We start from the raw sequence: 20,324 nt of genomic DNA on the forward strand, positions 1-20,324 counted from the left end.
AACTGATCAGCTCCAGAGGTCATAGGAGCATTTGACTTCTTCTTCGATGACACAACCAGGTACTGACCTCAGTCTTCATCTCAAACCATCCAGACCAGAACCTTCAGACGAATGAGGAGTAGAACAACCAGGAACCACAAATCAAACCACTGTTCAGTCTTCATTAATGTCCACACAGGTCAGTGAGGACATGGATGAAGACAGGTGGTCGTGGTGGTGAGAGTATGTTAGGCTCTGTTCCATCTCTTTAAAGGGTTAGTTCAAACATCGCTCTGGTGGAGCCTGTTTCAGCCTCCAGCCTGATACAGCGCCGCTGAAGGGAGTTTGATTTTCAGCTTTGTCTTTGTGATGTGAAGAAACAGGAAGTGGAAACATGACCTGTTACAATCTGTGTCAGCAGAGCAGAAGTGGTCAAGGCAACATACTGGTTTACTTTGAACCAATCACATTCTTCTTCTCTTACATGAGGAAATGTGAAAACAGATTTCCTGTTAGTGTCAGTGAGGAGGAGTTGATCAGTGTTGATGTTGTCGTCCTCAGCTCCTCGTCCTGCTCGTTGGATCATAAAGACTCCACAGATTCAACTGTCTCAGTCTGAAGGAGAATCAACAGTCACCAAGACTTCAGCTCCTCTTCCTGTGTGAGTGTTCAATCCATTTCTAGCTCTTGTTGACTGACAGAATTGACTGCTGACTGTTTGAGGGAGGGGTGGACCTCGTCAGCGTTAACCCACCTGTCTGACGTGTTGAGGTCAGAGTATGAAGTCCTGTAGAGTTCAAATCCTCCTGTACAGTCTGAGGAGTCCATCAGGTCAAACTGATGTCAGTGGCTGAATCCAGACCTCTGGACTTCCTCAGCAGTAAAAACATGGAGATAACAGATAAACAGTACATCACTGCCAGCTCACAGCTCACTGATATTTAGTGTTGGGTGAATACTTGGTGCTCCATCACCCAGAGACTTACGTTAGTGAAGCAGAGCAGTAGAGATGTTACTGTTTATTCCAAATTCAAACATTCATTCAAGTGTGGGAAAAATTCAGTATTCAAACTGTAATGTTATCTGTAAGTGGAATAGTTTCCTTTGTTGACTCTTTAAATCGCTCTGACCTATAAACAAACTAAGCCGTCCTCTCTGAGGGAAACCTGTAAAGCAAGTATATAATAATCCAGAAAACAGAGGTTTAAATATGAATGAATATTAATCTGAAAACTCATCTGACTGTCAGAACCTGATGTTTCCCACTAACTCTCTGTCTCAGCTTCTGTGATGTTGGTGCAGCTCAGTGACAGGAAACAAAATGAGGAACTTGTAGTTTTATGTCGTCATAACCACTCAGCTCCTGAACACGTCACCCTCCCTCTAGATACTGGACATTTCCCAACCACACATTCAATAAGACAACAACAACTATGTGACCATGACACCATTTAAACCTGTGGAGCCCAGCTTCAGCTTCACAGAGGTCAAAGGTCAGAAATAACTGCTGATCTGTGAGAGTCAAACTGAGGAATGCTGATGGACAGGAACTATATTTCAAGATATTTCAAACTGAAAACTGAGAATTAGTTTTTGAAGTAAATGACTGATCTTTTTAATTTGATGCCAAACAGATGAGAAAAGCAGAAACCAACAACACACCTGTGACTTAACTGCTGACAATCTCCTCTGACTTTATCAGGGAGTCGTGATGACACCAGAGGACCTCTTGAACACTCTGGAAGATCTGGGAGATGAGGAATTCAGTAAATTCAAGTGGTTCCTGCAGCAGCCTGACAGCCTGCAAGGCTTCCTGAGCATCAGAAAGAGAGACCTGGAGACAGCAGACAGGTTAAAAACTGTGGACCTGATGGTGCAGACGTACAGACTTCCTGGAGCTGTGGAGGTGACCAGGAAGATTTTAGAGAAGATCAACAGGAACGACCTGGTGCAGAGTTTGTCTGACAGCAGCTCAGGACCAGAAGGTCAGTCACACAAGAGAAAAACAGGATGTGGCTCCAGTCTGACAAATGCATTAAACACAGCCACAGTTTTTATCAAGTGCAGCTTCTGTCAGTTTGACTGGTGCTGGATTGATCCTGTCCTGCATCCAGACTGTAGATCTGTGAGGAGAAACAAGCTGTTTTAATATTCATGATGAAAGTAATAAGTGGAGAATATAACAGACATCCTCATCTCTCTCTCTGTCAGTGGATGTCAGTGATGTTGGGGAGACTTCAGAGAACAGAGGACCTTCCTCCTCTCAGACTCAGCCTCCTCTTCCTCAGACTGAAGGTAAAGCTGCTGTGTTCTCTGGTAGGTATGGAAGCCCTGAAACACTAAAGGGAGTTTCTAAGTGTAGAAATGATGTGTTAGTAAGTTGAAGAGTCACAGGCAGCGTCCACCTCTCCTGCAGCAGCTGTTCATCACTTCTAACTCCTCCTGTTTCCAACATGTTTACTCCTCACTGAGCTCAAACTGTTGCTCCTCCCAGCTGCTCCATCAGAGCTGCTCAGTGATCACCAGCTGAAGGCTGTGCTTGGACTGGGTAGTCTGTCAGATTCATGGGTCCTTTCCTAACTCTGACTGGATCACATACTTCTATTTCAGATCCCTGTTCCAAAGGTCCAAGACTGAACGGCCCCAGTACTGGTGTCTCTGGCTCAGGGGGTCTTGGCTCCTGTGGAGCTGAGACTCCAGATGTTCTCTTGTTAAACAGGAAGTGGCTGTCATGAGGCTGTTTTGGTTTGGCCTGGTTCCATTCAACCTTCCCAGTTGGTGAAGGACACACCAGGTCCAACTGGGTCCTTATGGTCCAGTTCATTAGCAGCTCAGCAGGTGTGGCTCCAGTGGTGGTCTGAGGGGTTGACTTAGACGGACTTTATTGATCCCTTTGGGATGACTCCCTTGTGGAAACTGGATAGCAGAAACCTAGACCACTTTGTTTTTACAGCTTTTGAGCTTCATTTCACTTAGAGGAAGCATCAGTGACAATCAGAAACATCTTCTCCAATACAGGACGACAAAAGTCCTCATGATGTCTCATCTGTGGTTGGTTGGTCCACTCCCACAGAAGTAATGGTGCTGCTGGGAGGACTTGGTTGTTTTGACATAAATGACATTGTCTCACTTTTAAATCTGCATCCATGTGTGGTCACCACACAAAGCTGCAGGCCAGTGCCTTCACTCTACAGCTTCATCAAGTTCCTCAGTCATCAGTTGTTGTGTTTGTGGGTTAATTTCACTGCATGTCTGAGTCCTTACACTCTGAGATCCAGGTGCCCTGCAGTATCTACTTGTGTGCTCTAAACAGAGTGTGGTCACAGTGAGTCCAGACCTGTGTTTACTTCACTTGAGAGGTGTGTCATTCATATGCATCATGAACATTACCACCTCCCCTTCACATGCAGTGGTTATGAGCCTGGCTGGCAGTGAGAGTCTGCTCAGTGCATCTGCAGGACCATTATTCCAAGATGGATCCATAACCTGCCAGAATCAATGCAGCTGTAAGTTGTAAGATGCATTGATTCTCCCCCAAGAGACCCAGCAGTGGTTTATGATCTGTTACAATACTACAGTGTTTGTCAAGTTCTCTAAGGCCAAAAACCACAGTCAGAGCCTCTTTCTTAAGCTGTGAATAACCTTGTTCTGATAATGACAGTGAGTGTGATGTACCCAACTGGTTCATCTGTACCATCAGGAAACCAGAGGGATGACACCTCTCCAACCCCAGAGGGTGATGCAGGACAGGACAAGTAGAGAGGCTTTGTGTCGTCTTAGTGCATTAACAGTTGGTCAGACTGGAGACTCTGGCTTTTATCACATCACCATGGGGCTCCCTTCCTCAGCAGCTGTGGGTAAATGTTGGGTAAGAATAGATGGTAACAGTTAATCAAGCCAGAGAAAGACCTGACCTGTGTGGTTCACAGTAGCTTTAACCTCCTCAGGATTAATTCTCATGTGACTGATTCTGAAGGCAGACCACCTGTGGTTCTTTAAAGACATATCTTTCTCTCTGCAGTGGAGAGTCTCTCTAATACTGTCCCTAGATTCTGCAGAAGGCTAAAGACTTCATGTCCAGTCACCAGGATGTCATGGACTCTGAGGACCACCTAATGAAGTTTCTTCATCCTCAGAGAGTTGCTGGTTGGTTCAGGTCCACATAACATGTCCATTTTTGTGACTTTTTGCCTGTAACAACTCAAATCTTTCGGCATACCCAGCTGATACCAGTCCTGCAGAGCACTGCAGACTTTCCCACCACATGTACTCAGGAAAATGTCTCTGGCAAACAGCTGTACATGTAGTCAGGTCAGCAGCCCTCACTGTCCTTGCTGCTGCTGCAGGGCTGAGGTCTCTCTTAAACTGGAAACAATGGTGGAGGCTGCTTGCTGCCTACAAGCTCCTCTACACCTGAATATCAGGATATGATTGCTGGAATCATTTCCACAGACAGTTTGCTTTGCCTAAAGTTATAAACCCTTGTTTAAGTAAATGCAGGAAACATCTTCTCACCATCAGCTTCAGTGTTTTAGGATGTGATGTGTTGCAGATCATTCTTAATTACTCAACACAAAAATCTAGTGTTTACTTCTTCTAGAAACAAGAAAAGAGGCATCTGTAGACATACACCTCACACTCTGACTTTTTCTCCTCATGTTGGACACAGATGTGATGGTTCCAGTACCAGAGCCACATCCCATCAAATATTACCAACAGATGCTTCAATCAAACTTCCAGGACAAGTTCATGTGTGCACAAGAAGGGTGGGCAGAAGATAAAGAGCGTCTGGTTGATATCTACACAGAGCTGTACGTCACAGCTGGGGCTGACGTCCATATCAACACACAGCATGAGGTCAGACAGATTGAGAAACCAGGGAAACCAGCAGAGACAGAGAAACCAGTTAAACCCAGTGACATGTTCAAACACCCCTCTGGAGAATACAGACCCATAAAAACAGTGCTGACCAATGGAATTGCAGGAATTGGAAAAACGTTCCTTGTGCACAAGTTTGTGTTGGACTGGGCTGAAAAAAGAACCAATCAAGACGTTCATCTCATTTTCCCCTTCACCTTCCGTCAGCTGAATTCACTGAAGGGAGAAAAGTTTCGTTTGGCAGAGCTCATTCATGAATGTATCCCAGAAACTATAGACATCAAAGAGGAAGCTCTTAATTTCATCTTTCAGACTCTACAGTCATCAGGAAACACCAACTATGACAAGAGCAAATTCAAACTTCTGTTTGTGTTTGATGGACTGGATGAGAGCCGCCTTCATCTGAACCTTAATGTCAATGATCTTCACTCTATTGATGTAACAAAGTCAACTACAGCAGATGTCCTGCTGAGGAAACTCATCAATGGGAAACTGCTACGCTCTGCTCGCATCTGGATAACCACACGACCTGCAGCAGCCAATCAGATCCCTCGAGAGTTTGTCAACATGGTGACGGAGGTCAGAGGGTTCACTGACCCACAGAAGGAGGAGTACTTCAGGAAGAGGTTCAGAGATGAGGATCAGGCCAGCAGGATCATCTCCCACATCAAGACCTCACGAAGCCTCCACATCATGTGCCACATCCCAGTCTTCTGCTGGATCACTGCTACAGTTCTGGAGGATGTGTTGAAAACCAGAGAGGGAGGAGAGCTGCCCAAGACCCTGACTGAGATGTACACCGAATTCCTGGTGTTTCAGATCGGTCGGACAAAAGAGAAGTACGGCCCAGAAAAGTGCCTTCAGCACATGAAGTCATTATCAAAACTGGCTTTTCATCAGCTGGAAAAGGGCAACCTGATCTTCTACCAGAAAGATCTGACAGAGAGTGGCATTGATTTCAGTGAAGCCTCAGTGTGCTCAGGAGTGTTCACAGAGATCTTTAAAGAAGAGCGAGGAAGGAAAGAGAAAGACAAGATGTTCAGCTTTGTGCATCTGAGCGTTCAGGAGTTTCTGGCTGCTGTTTATGTGGAGGAATCACTGATTAACAGAAACAAAAATGTGATGTTTTCACCACGACCATCACTCCGAAATATACGACTGCTTTTAAGCAAAACATCGTCAGCAAAGATCCACAGGACTGCCATCGACAAGGCCTTACAGAGTCCAAATGGACACCTGGACTTGTTCCTTCGCTTCCTCCTGGGTCTTTCACTGCAGACCAATCAGGACAAACTACAGGACCTCCTAAACAGGACAGACAGTAGCTCACAGACCAATCAGGAAACAGTCCAGTACATCAAGAAGAAGCTCAGTGAGAATCTGTCTCCAGAGAAAAACATCAACCTGTTCCACTGTCTGAATGAACTGAATGATCGCTCTCTAGTGGAGGAGATCCAACAGTCCCTGAGTTCAGGACGTCTCTCCACAGATAAACTGTCTCCTGCTCAATGGTCAGCTCTGGTCTTCATCTTACTGTCATCAGAAAAAGATCTGGACGTGTTTGACCTGAAGAAATACTCTGCTTCAGAGGAGGCTCTTCTGAGGCTGCTGCCAGTGGTCAAAGCCTCCAACAAAGCTCTGTAGGTGCACTGATAACTGCAGATACTGTTCTGAACTGATCTTACTGACAACTAAAATATATATGTGTCAGTTATTCTGATTCAAGAAATGTGACTATAATCATTCAGTGTAATAAGTTCCTGAAATCACTGCTCAACTAAACTGATCTTACTCATCCAAGACTCTAATGAACAATTGTTGACTCATTGACCAAAAAGGCAAGTCTAAAAGTCTGTGTTGTTTTTACTTTGTAGATAATGGAAACTGTTTCAGTGTTTGTCTTTGTCACTAACTCTCCTTCAGACTGAGTGGCTGTAACCTCTCAGAGAGAAGCTGTGAAGCTCTGTCCTCAGTTCTCAGCTCCCAGTCCTCTAGTCTGAGAGATCTGGACCTGAGTAAAAATGACCTGAGGGATTCAGGAGTGAAGCTGCTGTCTGTTGGACTGAAGAGTCCACACTGTTCACTGGAGTCTCTCAGGTCAGGATTCATCAACCTGTTCAACTGATGATCATTTAAAATCTGATTAAATCAGTGGATAAACAGTTAACATGTGTAGGATTGTGTACTGTTACTGCACACATGAACCAAACCTCAGTAGCATCAGTGCTGGATACAGAAAAATCTGTGAAATTAAAATACAAAGTGTATCTCCATTTTAAATTCATAGCTTCCTTTTATTAGCAATATTTCAACTAACAGGTTTTCCTCAGACAAATGTTCCTCTTTCTAAATTTGTCTTAAACACACTGTACCTGGACCAAAATGGACCTGAACCAAAAACCAGAAAATAATCAAACAACAAAAAAACTCACCACCAAGTGTCGACAGAGGGTTTCTGTCTGTTTTCAGGATGTCAGGCTGTTTGATCACAGAGGAAGGCTGTTCTTCTTTGGTTCCAGTTCTCAGCTCAAAGTCCTCTAGTCTGAGAGATCTGGACCTGAGTACCAACAACCTGAAGGATTCAGGAGTGAAGCTGCTGTCTGTTGGACTGAAGAGTCCACACTGTTCACTGGAGTCTCTCAGGTCAGCATTCATCAACCTGTTCAACTGATGATCATTTAAAATAAATCAGTGGATAAACAGTTAACCTGTGTAGGATTGTGTGAAGAACATTTTACTAAAGTTCAGCAGGACTTTTCCTGAGGATTTTTCATCATTTTCTTTTTGCTTTAGTTATTGAATTATTCAATTTCACTGATGATGTTTAAGGTATTTTCATAAATTTAATTGTAAGTAGTCGTGTGCACATGAACCAAACCTCAGTTCCTCTGTGTTGTTCTGTGTGTTTTCAGTCTGTCAGGCTGTCTGATCTCAGAGGAAGGCTGTTCTTCTCTGGTCTCAGCTCTGAGATCCAACCCCTCCCATCTGAGAGAGCTGGACCTGAGCTACAATCATCCAGGAGACTCAGGAGTGAAGCTGCTGTCTGCTGGACTGAAGGATCCAGACTGGAGACTGGACACTCTCAGGTATGGAGAGGCCTGCTGCAGCCACAGACAATGTCTGATAGAGGAGGAAGAGCTGGAAACATTTTCTCTGTCACAGCTGATGACAGATTTCTACACAAGAGCTTTGACTTCAACAACAACAACAGAGGAGTTTTCTCCTCATTATGACTTCAGTCTCTCATTATGACTCACTGTGTCATATTGAGGAGAAAAGATGTCACAGTGATGAAATCAGCTGTTGTCAGCTGTATTCTGTGACCTGAGCAGGAATTTCAGCTTTATTGCCACTACAGATGTTTTTAATCAGACTTTATTTCCTGCTGTATCAGCACAAAGCAGCTTGGAATCATTTCACTGCAGCTGGTTTAACTGCTCCTGAACCAACAGAGACACTTTCTTGCTCTCAGAGTGATTTCACCACAACAATCCCAAAGACTTCAGAGACCTGTTCAGTGTTGACTCACTAATAATAACAGACCAACAATAATAACACCATCTCCACTGCTCAGAGACATTCATCTCCCAGTGTCTCCAACTAAGGAGGAAATCAAAGAGAATGGAATCAGGTCAAAAATAAAAATATCAATGAATATCAATGATCAATAATCACCTTCACCTCTCTGAGATCCTGATCTTGTACTGATCAGATCTCTTGTTGTATTTAGGAGATAGTAAATCATAAGTATGACATACAGATGTCAGAATTATACAGAGCCCACGAGCTGTGGAGCAGGAAAACCCTCATAGTTGTGATCAATGTAATAATGAGTGTTTTCAACTGAATGTTTTGATCCTGAAACAGCTGTTTTCAGACTCTGTCTCTCACTGGCCAAACAGATCTGACACCAAATAAGATGAAACCACAAAGTCAGTGCTTCATGAAAACTATCCAGTAGCTGTAGCTTCACTAGACTTCCTCTCTGAGTCCATGGATGTTGAGTTGAGCCTCTTTCACTCTGCTCTACAGTTTCCCTGGCTTCCTCTGGACTTTGACTTGAAGTCCAATAAAAATGTGGCCACAGATTTGATGGAGCTCAGGACTCATCCTGAGGACGGCTGCTTTATTCCAAATGATTTGACTGGATAAACTGTGAATCTGTGTGTTACAGCTGATCTGTCTGAAGTGGAGAAAAGTACAGAAAGTCATTTCTCATCAGATCCTGTGCTGAATGTACATCCATACATACAAGGCTCCATTTGAACAGAACAATGAACCAGTTTGTGTATGAGAGCCATGTAATGTCCATGTTGTCCTGCTGAAAGAGAATGTGCTGGTCTGACCCCCCTCCTCCTTTCAGGGTGGAGCCTGGTGGAGTCCGATGGTTGAGACCAGGTCTATGGAGGTGTAAGTGTGTTTTTAATTTGATTGATGAAAACAAAGCAGCTTCAAACTGTCAATCAATGATCAGATGATCGATCAATAACTGCAGCTGTGTTGTGTCTTGTTCTCTCCATCAGATTCCTGTGAACTGGAACTGGACACAAACACAGTGAACAGATTCCTCAAACTGTCTGACAACAACAGGAAGGTGACACATGTGAGAGAGGATCAGTCACATCCTGATCATCCAGACAGATTTGATCACTGGTATCAGCTGCTGTGTAGAACTGGTCTGACTGGTCACTGTTACTGGGAGGTTGAGTGGAGAGGAGGAGTTGAAATATCAGTGAGTTACAGAGGAATCAGAAGGAAGGGAAACAGTAAAGACTGTGAGTTTGGAATGAACGATCAGTCCTGGAGTCTGTTCTGTTCTGATGATGGTTACTGTGTCTGGCACAATAACATAAGGACATCCATCTCCTCCTCCTCTGTCTCTAACAGAGTAGCAGTGTATGTGGACTGTCCTGCTGGCTCTCTGTCCTTCTACAGAGTCTCCTCTGACTCTCTGATCCACCTCCACACCTCCAACACCACCTTCACTGGACCTCTGTATCCTGGGTTTGGGTTCTGGTTCAGGTCTTATGGTTCCTCAGTGTCTCTGTGTTGAATCAGAGTCTCCTCCTGTCAGAGAAACTTTCTCTCTGTTGAACAGAGAGAAAGAGAACGTCACTCACACGTTTTCATGTATTAAATCAGTTTCTTTTTGAAACTCTTCTAAATGATTCCTTGTGAACTTCTTCCTCTTCCAGTCCTTTAAAGGTGGAAGCTGCCATTATTACAGGATAAACATGTTAATGGCTTTTAGTTTATTTAAGATCATGACCATAATTGTCTTTTCACAATAAAAGCATCACTGTAAATATCAGTGGCCATATGACATAAAAGAAAATGGGACTCATGGGACCAGACCTCTACCATTGTCTTTCTACACCCGACAGTAGATGTGACATTGATGCTTTTTAAAAGCATGTATAAAGACTGGAAACAGTGTGTTTCAGAGTATCAGAGTGTGTGGTCATCTCATCAGCTGTTGTCAGGTGACAAACAGAAAGTGGTGTGCTGGTACCATTTTTCTGGAGTGACAGCGAGAGGAGATACAACAGATTAAGCCTCAAAGAAAAACCAAAACTGCACCAATGTGGCAACATTTCAGATCCACCAAAAGACAAAAAACATATATGAGACAACGTGAACACTGCAGGTGTTTTCAAAAGGTTATGATATGTCTAATTTACATCTCTAAGTGTGAAAATATCAGCCCCACAGGGAAAGGGGGACAGTCCTCTGGACCTTGTCCTTCAACACAACTATCAACAGAAGCAACATTTACCAAGAACGCAACATGTAAAAGAGACTGTCGTCCTGCTAATTGTGGAGGTTTCTCACTCTTATTCGGAGTCATGGACTTAATGTTCACTGTTATGCTGATGATACCCAGCTGTATGTGCCTATAAAAGCTGACAATGCCTCTCAAATTAGGGAACTAGAGATCTGCTTGTCTTCTGTGAAAAGCTGGATGTCTCGAAACTTCCTGCTTCTTGACTCAGAAACTGAAATGCTGGTTATTGGCCCGGCATGATATAGACACCAGTTTGATCAAGTAACTATATCCCTTGACAACTGTGTGATTTCTCAAAGTACAACAGCCAAAAATCTGGGTGTCACACTTGATCGTACTCTTTCTTTCGATCAGCATATTAAAGACATTACAAAGACCGCCTTTTTTCACCTACGCAATATAGCTAGGATTCGGTCTTTTCTTTCCATGGCAGACGCTGAAATTCTAGTCCATGCCTTTGTTTCTTCTAGACTGGATTACTGTAATGTTTTGCTTTCGGGCCTACTGCCTACTAGCACTAAAAGTCTGCAAATGGTTCAGAATGCTGCAGCTAGAATGCTGACCAAATCGAGAAGGTTTGACCACATTACTCTGGTTTTAGCCTCCCTTCATTGGCTCCCTGTTCATGTTAGATCAGACTTTAAAGTTCTCTTAATGACCTATAAAATTCTAAATGGGTTAGCCCCCTCATACCTGTCTGATCTTTTTAACCCTTATATTCCCTCCCGTGCTCTGTGTTCTCAGAGTGCAGGGCTGCTGTCTGTCCCCAGAGTTAAAAAGAAGTCAGCAGGCTGCAGGGCCTTCTCCTATCGGGCCCCCTTCCTCTGGAACAACCTCCCTAGTGATATTAGACAGGCTGACTCAGTTCAGGCCTTTAAATCCAAACTAAAAACTCATCTTTTTGCCTTAACTTTAGACTAGCATATTATTCTGATTCCTATTTCAGGATACCATTTTTCCCTCAGCGGGTTGGGTCAGTCTCAATGCATCAGTTAAGCTTAGTAGTTAGTAAATGTTGTCCATGATGTCCTGCTGATGAGATTACTATTAACTGTCTTAATATCACTGCATCACTTTAACTGTGTGTTCTTCCCTCAAGCACATTACTGCCCAGGCTGTGCTTCTCTCTCTCTGCTAAATAAATTCAGGCCTCATTGTGTTTTCAGAAAATTGGTGTTGCTGTGTCTTTGAAAACAAAAAAACAGAATCCCACAGAAACTTGATATTTAGACTGACATTAATTTAGATGTACAGCATTTAAATGGCCCTCTGTAATCCTGACATAAATAATAAGACCTGAAAGCCTCCAGTCTGGATCCTACAGTCCAGCAGACAGCTGCTTCATTCCTGAGTCTCCTGGATTTGTAGTTCAGTTCAGTTTACTCATAATCCATTCAGTCATTCAGTACCTGAATGTACCTGTTTTTGTCTACCTGTAGGTGGCAGCAGTAGGTGGCAGCAGAGCACAGCCCAGTGCACACTGACCTGTTTTTATTTGTTATTTATTTGTGGGCATTTAGCTAAGTGTGTTTACGTGGCTCTGATGGACAAAGAGGAGAGTTCAACCCTCACTCATGTTCATTTATCACTGACACTTTCCTCCACAGGTGAGGACCTTTAAAAATGTAATAGTGTCCACCTGAACTTCCTGTTTCTCTCTGTTTCTGATTGGCTTACAATGACTACTCCAGCAGTGACCTCACCTCATTGGTTAACGACGGCTCCCTGGAACCAATCAAAGGTGAGATACAGTCTGTTTGTTTACAAATATCTGACATAAAAATCATTAAATTTTTTTGTTTAATTTGAATTCCTGAAGTTTTATATTTAACATCTGATTCATAAATGATAATTTGAAATCAAAATGGATTAATTATCTACTTCTGTTGCTCTGACCTGAGTCAGACTAAAGCTCCACTGATCTCAGTTGTTCTGTCTGATTAGATGAAGTGTGTTTGTGCTTGGTTCCAGAACAGGTCAAGAACGTGGAGGCCAGTGAGGTGAGTTCACTCCACCCCAGCTGTGATCGACCAATCACTGACCAACCACAGACCAATCACAGACCAATTACAGACCAATCACAGACCAATCCCTCCCTCCCTAAACGGGCAGATGGCCGCATAAACAACTGAATCAGATAAAGAAACCTTCCTCTTATTTCTTTGGTTTCTGACTTTGATGTTCAGACATGTTTCCTCTGAACTGAACTGTGTTTGTAGCCATGAGGATTAAAAGTGGCTCCTGGTCTGATTCTTTATTGATGATTTATTGTTTGATTATTTAAATCATCTGTTTAGTCATGTCATACAGTATTTTATATAAATGAGTCTTTGCATTCAGACTACTTCACTGATGGCCAACAGACACGAGTTCACTGACCTCCACTTTAACCACAGCTCAGCGGGTCGGCCATTTTGTCTCAGTTTGTAAAGTTTACAACCTGCACTAAAAAAGGTTAGAGGTTGTTGACCATCTCCTCTTTTCTGTGTCACAGTAACATCAGTAAAAGTAAGTAGTTCAACATTTATTAGCTCCAACTCCAACATGAGGAAACTCAACACAGTGGCACAGAAACAGAAACTTCAGTGAACCTCAACGTCTCCTGACTGTAACAGACTGATGAATCCAGCAGTGTTTCATGGACAACACAGTGTTTCCTCTGCTGTCAGTCAGACTCAGCTAAACAATCCGTCACTTTAAATGTACAGATATTCAATATTAGTGAAGGAGATGGCAGCAGCAAACATTAAACACTGTCAGTGTGGTCCATGAGGGATCAGATGGAAAAAACCAGCTCTGGTTGCTTTAAACTGACAGCTACTAGAAAGTGGCATGCAGCTGTAGGTACATGCTAATCTATGCTAATAGCCATCTCATTTCCGTCCTACTGGCTTTGAAGTTAAGTGCAGGAACGCAGACTTCCTGCATCAGGAACATTTTGCTCGAGGCAGCTGTGAGGTTTTTTGCCCTGTGGTCTTAATGAGCCACGTTTCTCCACAGCAGTGAACACAGCTGCTAGCTGTACTGATATTTATAGCAGGTTGATGTTTAATTCACCAGTCCAATCAGAGGGTAACTGGTTCACTGCTTCACTCACGTTTCCCTTCATCATTACAACATATCAGACTTGATTGTTATGTGTTTCCTGTCACAGTGAAGCTTCCTCTGCTTTAATGATGAATTAACTGTTGACAGCAACAATCTGATCTGATGACATGAAGTTGTTTAACACCTAAAACTGAGCCAAGACCCACTGAACACACAACAACAGTTAAACTGTAACTGCAGCACTGATTTACTGAGTTATAATGAGTCTAAACCAGACATTGCAGTCACACCCACAACCAACTACCATAAACTGATCATGTTTCTGATCCACAGAGGACGAACCTTGATTGATTCAGTGACCTTCCCTCCAGCATCAGGACTCGTAAAGCTCCTGTACTGGGAGACTTTGGGTCCTTCAATCATCTGAGGGACCTGCCTGATACTGTGTAGGTCCCCAAAAGAACAGCTCTGACCCATCACAGGATCTCTGTCCAGTGGATCCTTTGGCTTTTGGCTTGTTCTGGAATCATCCCACAGATCCTGGATCAGATTGGGATCTGGGGAGTTTGGAGGCCAGGTCAACACCTTGGGCTCTTTGTCGTGTTCCTTCAGGGTGTTAATGAAGGAGCCGAGGTTTCTCAGCACAACACAGGATTGTAAACCAGATAATCAATGTTGTTGGTTTCTGCTCTGACCTGTTACAGCACAGATCAGAAACGACCAGGCCGAGTGGGAAAGGAGAGCAGGAAAAAAACAGTGGGTCTCACAAATGGCTGCAACTTGAAAGAACATCTGACATCTCCGACATCTCCTTGAACGCAGCACTGAGGGGGAGTCTCTCTGCAGCATCCAGTAACTGGGCTAATTTGATTCATTCTCATGTATTTCCAGAGCATCTTCTCATCACTTTTTAATGTGCTCTTCACATTAAAAGCTTAGCCTAGATAAAGTTGGGTCATTAAGATCAGAGCATGCACTTCACTGCTGCTACGATCACTGCTGTTCTAATAATAAAAACATCTATTAACAGGCTAAATCCAGCATATCCACGCCTCCTTCTGCTGCTAAGTTTGATTCTTTTTCCTGTTCGTAGGTAAGATGGAGGATTATTGTCATTACTGGGAGAGGAAACTCTTTAAGTCAAAATTCTGTATGTAAAATATGCAAAGTAAACATATGACACTCATTTAATTTTCTGTGACTCGTGTTGTGAACATCAGTGCAGTGGCTCTAAAAGACACAAGAGCAAAATCCAACTAAAGCAATGAGCTGTGTTCTCAGTGAACGTCTCAGAACAGGTGAAAGGAGCTTTATAAAACCTGATGATGACTGACTGAGCTGTGTTCAAACCTGCGGTAAAATAAACACACACCTGTGACAGCAGTATATCAGTATTACTGCATCATTCATTCATCCAGTGCACAAAAACCTGCAGATTTCTGTGGAGAAACAGCTCTCACTGCTGCCGCCCAGTCCTCCACCTTTTATCTCACCCACAGAGGATGAACTACACCAACCATCTGAACTCTGACCGGAGCTCAAACTACAACCAGCTGAACCAGCAGAGAGGAGCTGACATCACTGAACACTACACCTGCACAGGTGATGGTCATAATCAGCCCAGCCTTCAAACAGACAACTGAACTGAGGAGCCACACTGGTGGAAGAAAGATGATTTATTATCAATAAATTACTGACTTTTTGATGCATCATTGTTGCTGAGTTTTTGCTATAAAACTCTGTTAGGTCTATGTGGTGAACATTAAGGCTTAGCTGCTCTAAAATCACTTGAAATAATGTCCTGTCAGGGCTCACTGCCTTTACACATATACACCTGGTGAGGTTTATTACTGAGAGCAGCAGTAGCAAGAGTTTAATAACACCTGACGTCCAGAAGGAAACATCCAGGCCACCACACATCGACCTCTTTTAATGTGTGAGCTACACGTCTGTTCATCATGAGCTGATATTGTTTTGATTTAACATTAAATTGTTCAGTCTATAAAATGTCCATCAGTCCTCCCACAGATATCCAGATTACGACAGGCAGATGAAAACAGGAACATCACATGACACCACTGAACGTCACATGATGCCTCGCTGAAGTCCTGTACATTACCTACAGTTACAGAAACCCTCCACGTGCATGCTGGGATGTAGATGAGGTTCAAACAGGGACATCAGGGCCAATACATCACGCTACAGGAGAATCAGGTCAGACCTACATACAGTCAGAACTGATGCCACGTCCTCAGGGTGTTTGACAGGAGATTCAGGCTGCAGCCGACTGAGGGGATGAGACACAATGTTTTACACAGATACAATGTGTAGTGAACATAATAATAACATAATAAACACCTTTAATGCAACATGAAAAACATCAACACATTCATGTTTTTAAGCTAAATTAACGGTAACTGGAAGTCAGCTGACCACCATTTTCCTCACCTTTCCTCTGTTTCCTTTTGATGGCGTCAGACTTTTCTACATGTGCCACCTGAAATTAATTTAACACCATTAACACAGGGTCAGATGGAGTACCTGGAAAAAAAATCACAATATGGTTTAATGATTAGACAATTTTCTCATTTCTGTCCTATTTACGTATTTGAGGTGGTCAGAATATCAGGAACACCAGTCCATCACAGAGGTGTTCAGACCCTCTGCTGACTGTCCCTGGTTCATCCAGCCAAAGTCCAGACCTAAACCCTACAGAACGTCTGTGGAGAGACCAGAAGATCACAGTTCACTTCCCATCCAGTCTGACGGAGCTTCAGAGGATAAGTGTATTTGTGTGTCTGGTCTATTAGTCATAGACTCTCACTGTCAGGTTAATAAAAGTCTGGTTTTCAGTGGGAAGCTGCTGATCTTATGTCCTGCAGTGTTTGGTGAGGGTATACTAACTTATCTGTAACATTAACTATGGAACAATAACAAAGAAGAATAAAAAAAAGAATAATGACACTACCACAGGGCCACTGTGCATGGTGCCATCGGAGTTTGAGTTGTTGTTTTACGAGTTTTTATTCAGAAAAAATGCACAATTTAAACATTTCAGCAGGAAGTTATTTTCTAGAGCTCCTTGTGTGATTTTCAGATTCAGTTTTGGTTTGTATGAATCCTCCTGTTTGTTTCTTCACAGTTATTTTACAGTGCAAGTAGACACACTAACAAAGCTACCAAAGATCAGCCTGTTGACACCTTTGTCTCCATCAGTCATGTGACTCTCACCTTGCTGGTCAAAGCAGTCCATCAGGAGTCTCTTTCTAAACAATGAAAGGTGGTAAAGACAAGAACAAAACAGAGTTGTAGTTGCTTATCGTTTAAAAACTGCATTCCCATCAGGCATGATTTCTGCTGTGAGTGTGTGGATACAGAAACAAGGTCATGCTACTGAGTCGAAGAAAAAAATAATAGAAAGCTTGAATGGAAGGAGAAACATGAGGATCTTTTCCTCCTCTCTCTCTCTGAACCCTCAGCAGCACAGAGGGGAGGAGGACGACAGAGAGAGAGATAGATATAAAATTCTTGCAGATGTAGTTTATGAAAGCACAGCCTGCAGCTAGAGAGCGAGAGGACAACTCTCTGCAGACTCAAATGAAACGGGTTTCTGAGACTAATGATGTTCCAGCTTCCTGTTCGCTGCTATGGAGGGAACGATGGCAGAAAGCGATGATAACACTTTGGATGAGGAGGAGCTGAGATGAACAGCAGTGGAGTCGATAATGACTTCTCATACTCCTCTTCTTTCCTCTTTGATTCACAAGTTTCATCATCAGGATCATCAGGAGTTTTTGTTCATGTCGAAGGACAAGAAGCTTATTTTCAAAAAACTTTACAAGGCAAACTTTTCTCTCCCAAGGAGACTCAGTTTCATTACTGACAGAGAGGCTGAAGGAGAAGGAGACCACAGGAGTCCATTTTCAAGACCGTAAATCCATCTGGGACACAAAGCTCAGTCCTGACTGAATTTAACCCACACGTGGATCCAGAGCTGCAAACGATGTGCAGATTTATGAAGTCCTGGCAGGAAGACTCAAAAGAGTATAAATGGAGAGCATGAGGATATGTTGCATTTATTTTGTTTCACCTCAGTTTGGACAAATAACCTCAGAAACAAAGAAAGAAAATCAGAGAGAACTAATCAGTTGGATTATTAAAACCAGTGATGCAGAGCCAGTTGAAGAGCTGACAGATCGGTACCAAAGAAAAGCTTGTGGACATTGAGTCTCTGTGCGTAGCTGAAATAAGAAAATTATGACTGAGACAGCTGTTAATCAATCAAATACAACTCTGAACTTACTCTGATTCCCTGCAAAGGATTCATGTGTGTCAGAGTAGCTCAACTCAAAATAACACCCAGTTTAAAATCAGTTCACATCTGGAACATGATGGGTGGTTCTGATGCAGAGGTACTCAAGTTCATCTGACTGGACTGTTGAGTACGTTAGACAAAAAGTTGGGAACCTCTGCTCCGACAGTGTGACCTGAACTCTTTAGACCCTCACGTTTTTCTGAAACAGCATCTTATAGTCATTAGACAACTTCAGCACTGTGGTGCTTCTTCCTCTTGTCCTCTCCTTGGTCACTTGGTTTACTCTAAAAGAAACTCCAGACCAGCAATGGTTCCTCCACGACCTTCTACTAACAAGCCCCATGTCTGCCTGACAGCAGTACTGATCATGACCAGCCTGGCACTGATGGATGCCTATCTGGTGGAGCAGAACCCAGGTCCCAGGAGGATTGGCGTGTGCATCGCCGTGCTGGCAGGTGATGTGTGTTTTGTCATTGCGCTTCGATACGTCGCCGTCTGGGCCGGGTCGGAGGTGCACACGGCCAGGCGAGGTTACGCCATGATCCTCTGGTTCTTCTACATCTTCATCCTGGAGATCAAGGTCTACTTTGTCTATCAGAACTACAAGTCTCAGGACATGGATGTAGATGCAGAGGTGACAGACCCAGGTGTGTCCAGGCGAGCTCTCACACTGCTGCTCTCTGTCTGCATGCCCATTGTGTTCATAACACTGTCGGCCATAGATCATTTGGAATACTTGCGGCCGTATAAGAAAAGAGAGGAGATAAGGAGTCGTCTCTTCTGGGTGGTGTTGGACCTGCTGGACATTGTGGATGTTCAGGCCAACCTGTGGGAGCTTCAGGGGGAAGGACTTCCCCTGTGGGTGGAGGGACTGATGTTCTTCTACTGCTACATCCTCCTCCTGGTGCTGCCCTGTGTCTCCCTGAGCGAGATCAGCATGCAGGGGGTGAACATCATCCCCCACAAAATGATGCTCTATCCCATCCTCAGTCTTGCCACCATCAACATCATCACCCTCTTCATTCGCGGGGGGAACCTGCTCATTTACGGCGACATCCGGATGTCGGGGATCATGATGGGGAAGAACGTGATTGCCATCGTTGTGAAGAGCTGCAGTCTGGTGGAGTACAGGAAACACCAACCAGCCTCTCCTCCGGCAGAGAGAGGAGCAGAGATGCAGAAGAACCCCCTGGGAGATGTTCAGATATGTAACACCCAGCCCATGGTGCTGCCGAGGGTCGTGATCGAAGACCTCACCACCATACCGGAGGAGGAAGGCAGTGATGACAGATGTGAACAAACATGAGATGAGGCATCAAGAAACAAAACCCCAGTAAATGATTATAGGACAATGATGAACGAGTCTGCGTCAGGACTCAGTGGTACTGAGTGAGAAACACGTCTGATATTTCTGAGACTGTTGTTAGTTAAGTCCTGGTCTGTGGTGTACAGTGGATACATAAACTCTGTGTTTGACTTCCTGTCTGCCAGATCACAGCTGGACCTTTATCACAGATGCTGATGTCTGCAGGACTCAAACCCTGGTGGAAACAACAGAGCCTAATAGATTTAACAGTGTGGACAGAGCTGAGTGTAAAACATTTAGGGAAACATTTAGGATCTGTACAGTAAACAAGAGGCTTACATCCAGCAGCTGCTTAGCTTAGCTTAGCATAAAGACTAGATATACAGAGATTCTAGAAAAGTTTTTTTACACTTTAGGTTAAACAAACAAAATATTATTCATTAATCAATGAGCTTGTGAGGTGCTGGTTGGAATAATAGAGCCAGGCTAGCTGTTTCCCCTTGTTTCCAGTCTATGCTAAGCTAAGCTAACTAGCTGCTGGCTATAGCTCAATGATCACCATGCAGACATTAGAGAGACATCAATCTGAACTTGCGAAGCAAGAAAGAGGATTATCATCTTTTCCAACATGTTGAATTATTTCTTTTACATTTTGTATCCAGATCCTACAGAATGATGCTGTTTGCTGTTTCCATAAATAAAGGTCTGTGAGTGGAGTCAAACAGAGGATGATGCCATCTCAGTGTCTCAGTTCCTGGTCTCCTGATGTGGTTTCAAACAGCAGGACGTTTGGCGGCTCACAGTAACAAGAGACACTAAACTGCTTCTGTAAATGACAGAGGTGTAAATATGATGTAAGGTATGAGAAAACAACAACTAGAGAACATTATCAGTAACATAAAGAAAAATAATACTGCGTTGAGATCTGATTTTTTTCTTCCCCTAATAATGACTTTAAATTATTAAAGTTATGAGGAATCATCAGTAAGTTGGGATTTTGTTGTTTTCTGCAT

The 20,324-nt window shown here is 43.4% G+C and overlaps 2 protein-coding genes across 6 annotated transcripts; both read left to right on the top strand.

Annotated features, from left to right (window-relative positions):
• Window positions 1-500: 500 nt before the first annotated feature.
• On the top strand, window positions 501-15,397 carry LOC108882286 (NACHT, LRR and PYD domains-containing protein 12). Of its 5 annotated transcripts, none has more exons than XM_051070925.1 (11): window positions 501-640; window positions 1,682-1,964; window positions 2,191-2,295; window positions 4,649-6,497; window positions 6,781-6,954; window positions 7,327-7,500; window positions 7,770-7,943; window positions 9,221-9,267; window positions 9,381-12,383; window positions 12,614-12,642; window positions 14,024-15,397. In XM_051070925.1, the coding sequence occupies exons 2-9, from the start codon at window positions 1,691-1,693 to the stop codon at window positions 9,908-9,910; spliced, it is 3,327 nt and encodes a 1,108-aa protein (XP_050926882.1). In that variant the 5' UTR covers window positions 501-640; window positions 1,682-1,690; the 3' UTR covers window positions 9,911-12,383; window positions 12,614-12,642; window positions 14,024-15,397. The 5 variants fall into 5 exon arrangements, with proteins under 5 accessions (XP_050926882.1, XP_050926883.1, XP_050926884.1 ...); XM_051070926.1 differs by having other exon boundaries at window positions 12,619-12,642; XM_051070927.1 differs by lacking the exon at window positions 7,327-7,500.
• Window positions 15,398-17,204: 1,807 nt separating this feature from the next.
• LOC108882305 (transmembrane protein 121-like) lies at window positions 17,205-20,324 on the top strand. The gene has a single exon (XM_018674749.2). The coding sequence runs from the start codon at window positions 18,313-18,315 to the stop codon at window positions 19,309-19,311; it is 999 nt and encodes a 332-aa protein (XP_018530265.1). The 5' UTR covers window positions 17,205-18,312; the 3' UTR covers window positions 19,312-20,324.

The sequence above is a fragment of the Lates calcarifer genome, linkage group LG5, assembly GCF_001640805.2.
Source record: "Lates calcarifer isolate ASB-BC8 linkage group LG5, TLL_Latcal_v3, whole genome shotgun sequence".
Taxonomy (NCBI): Eukaryota; Metazoa; Chordata; class Actinopteri; family Centropomidae; genus Lates; species Lates calcarifer.

Excerpts from the sequence above, each read along its gene's own strand:
- LOC108882286 (XM_051070925.1), top strand. The coding sequence starts at position 1,691 with ATGACACCAGAGGACCTCTTGAACACTCTGGAAGATCTGGGAGATGAG. Across the intron at positions 1,965-2,190 it reads CAGCAGCTCAGGACCAGAAG|TGGATGTCAGTGATGTTGGG; the intron begins GTCAGTCACACA and ends TCTCTCTGTCAG. Across the intron at positions 9,268-9,380 it reads GAGACCAGGTCTATGGAGGT|ATTCCTGTGAACTGGAACTG; the intron begins GTAAGTGTGTTT and ends TCTCTCCATCAG.
- LOC108882305 (XM_018674749.2), top strand. The coding sequence starts at position 18,313 with ATGGTTCCTCCACGACCTTCTACTAACAAGCCCCATGTCTGCCTGACA.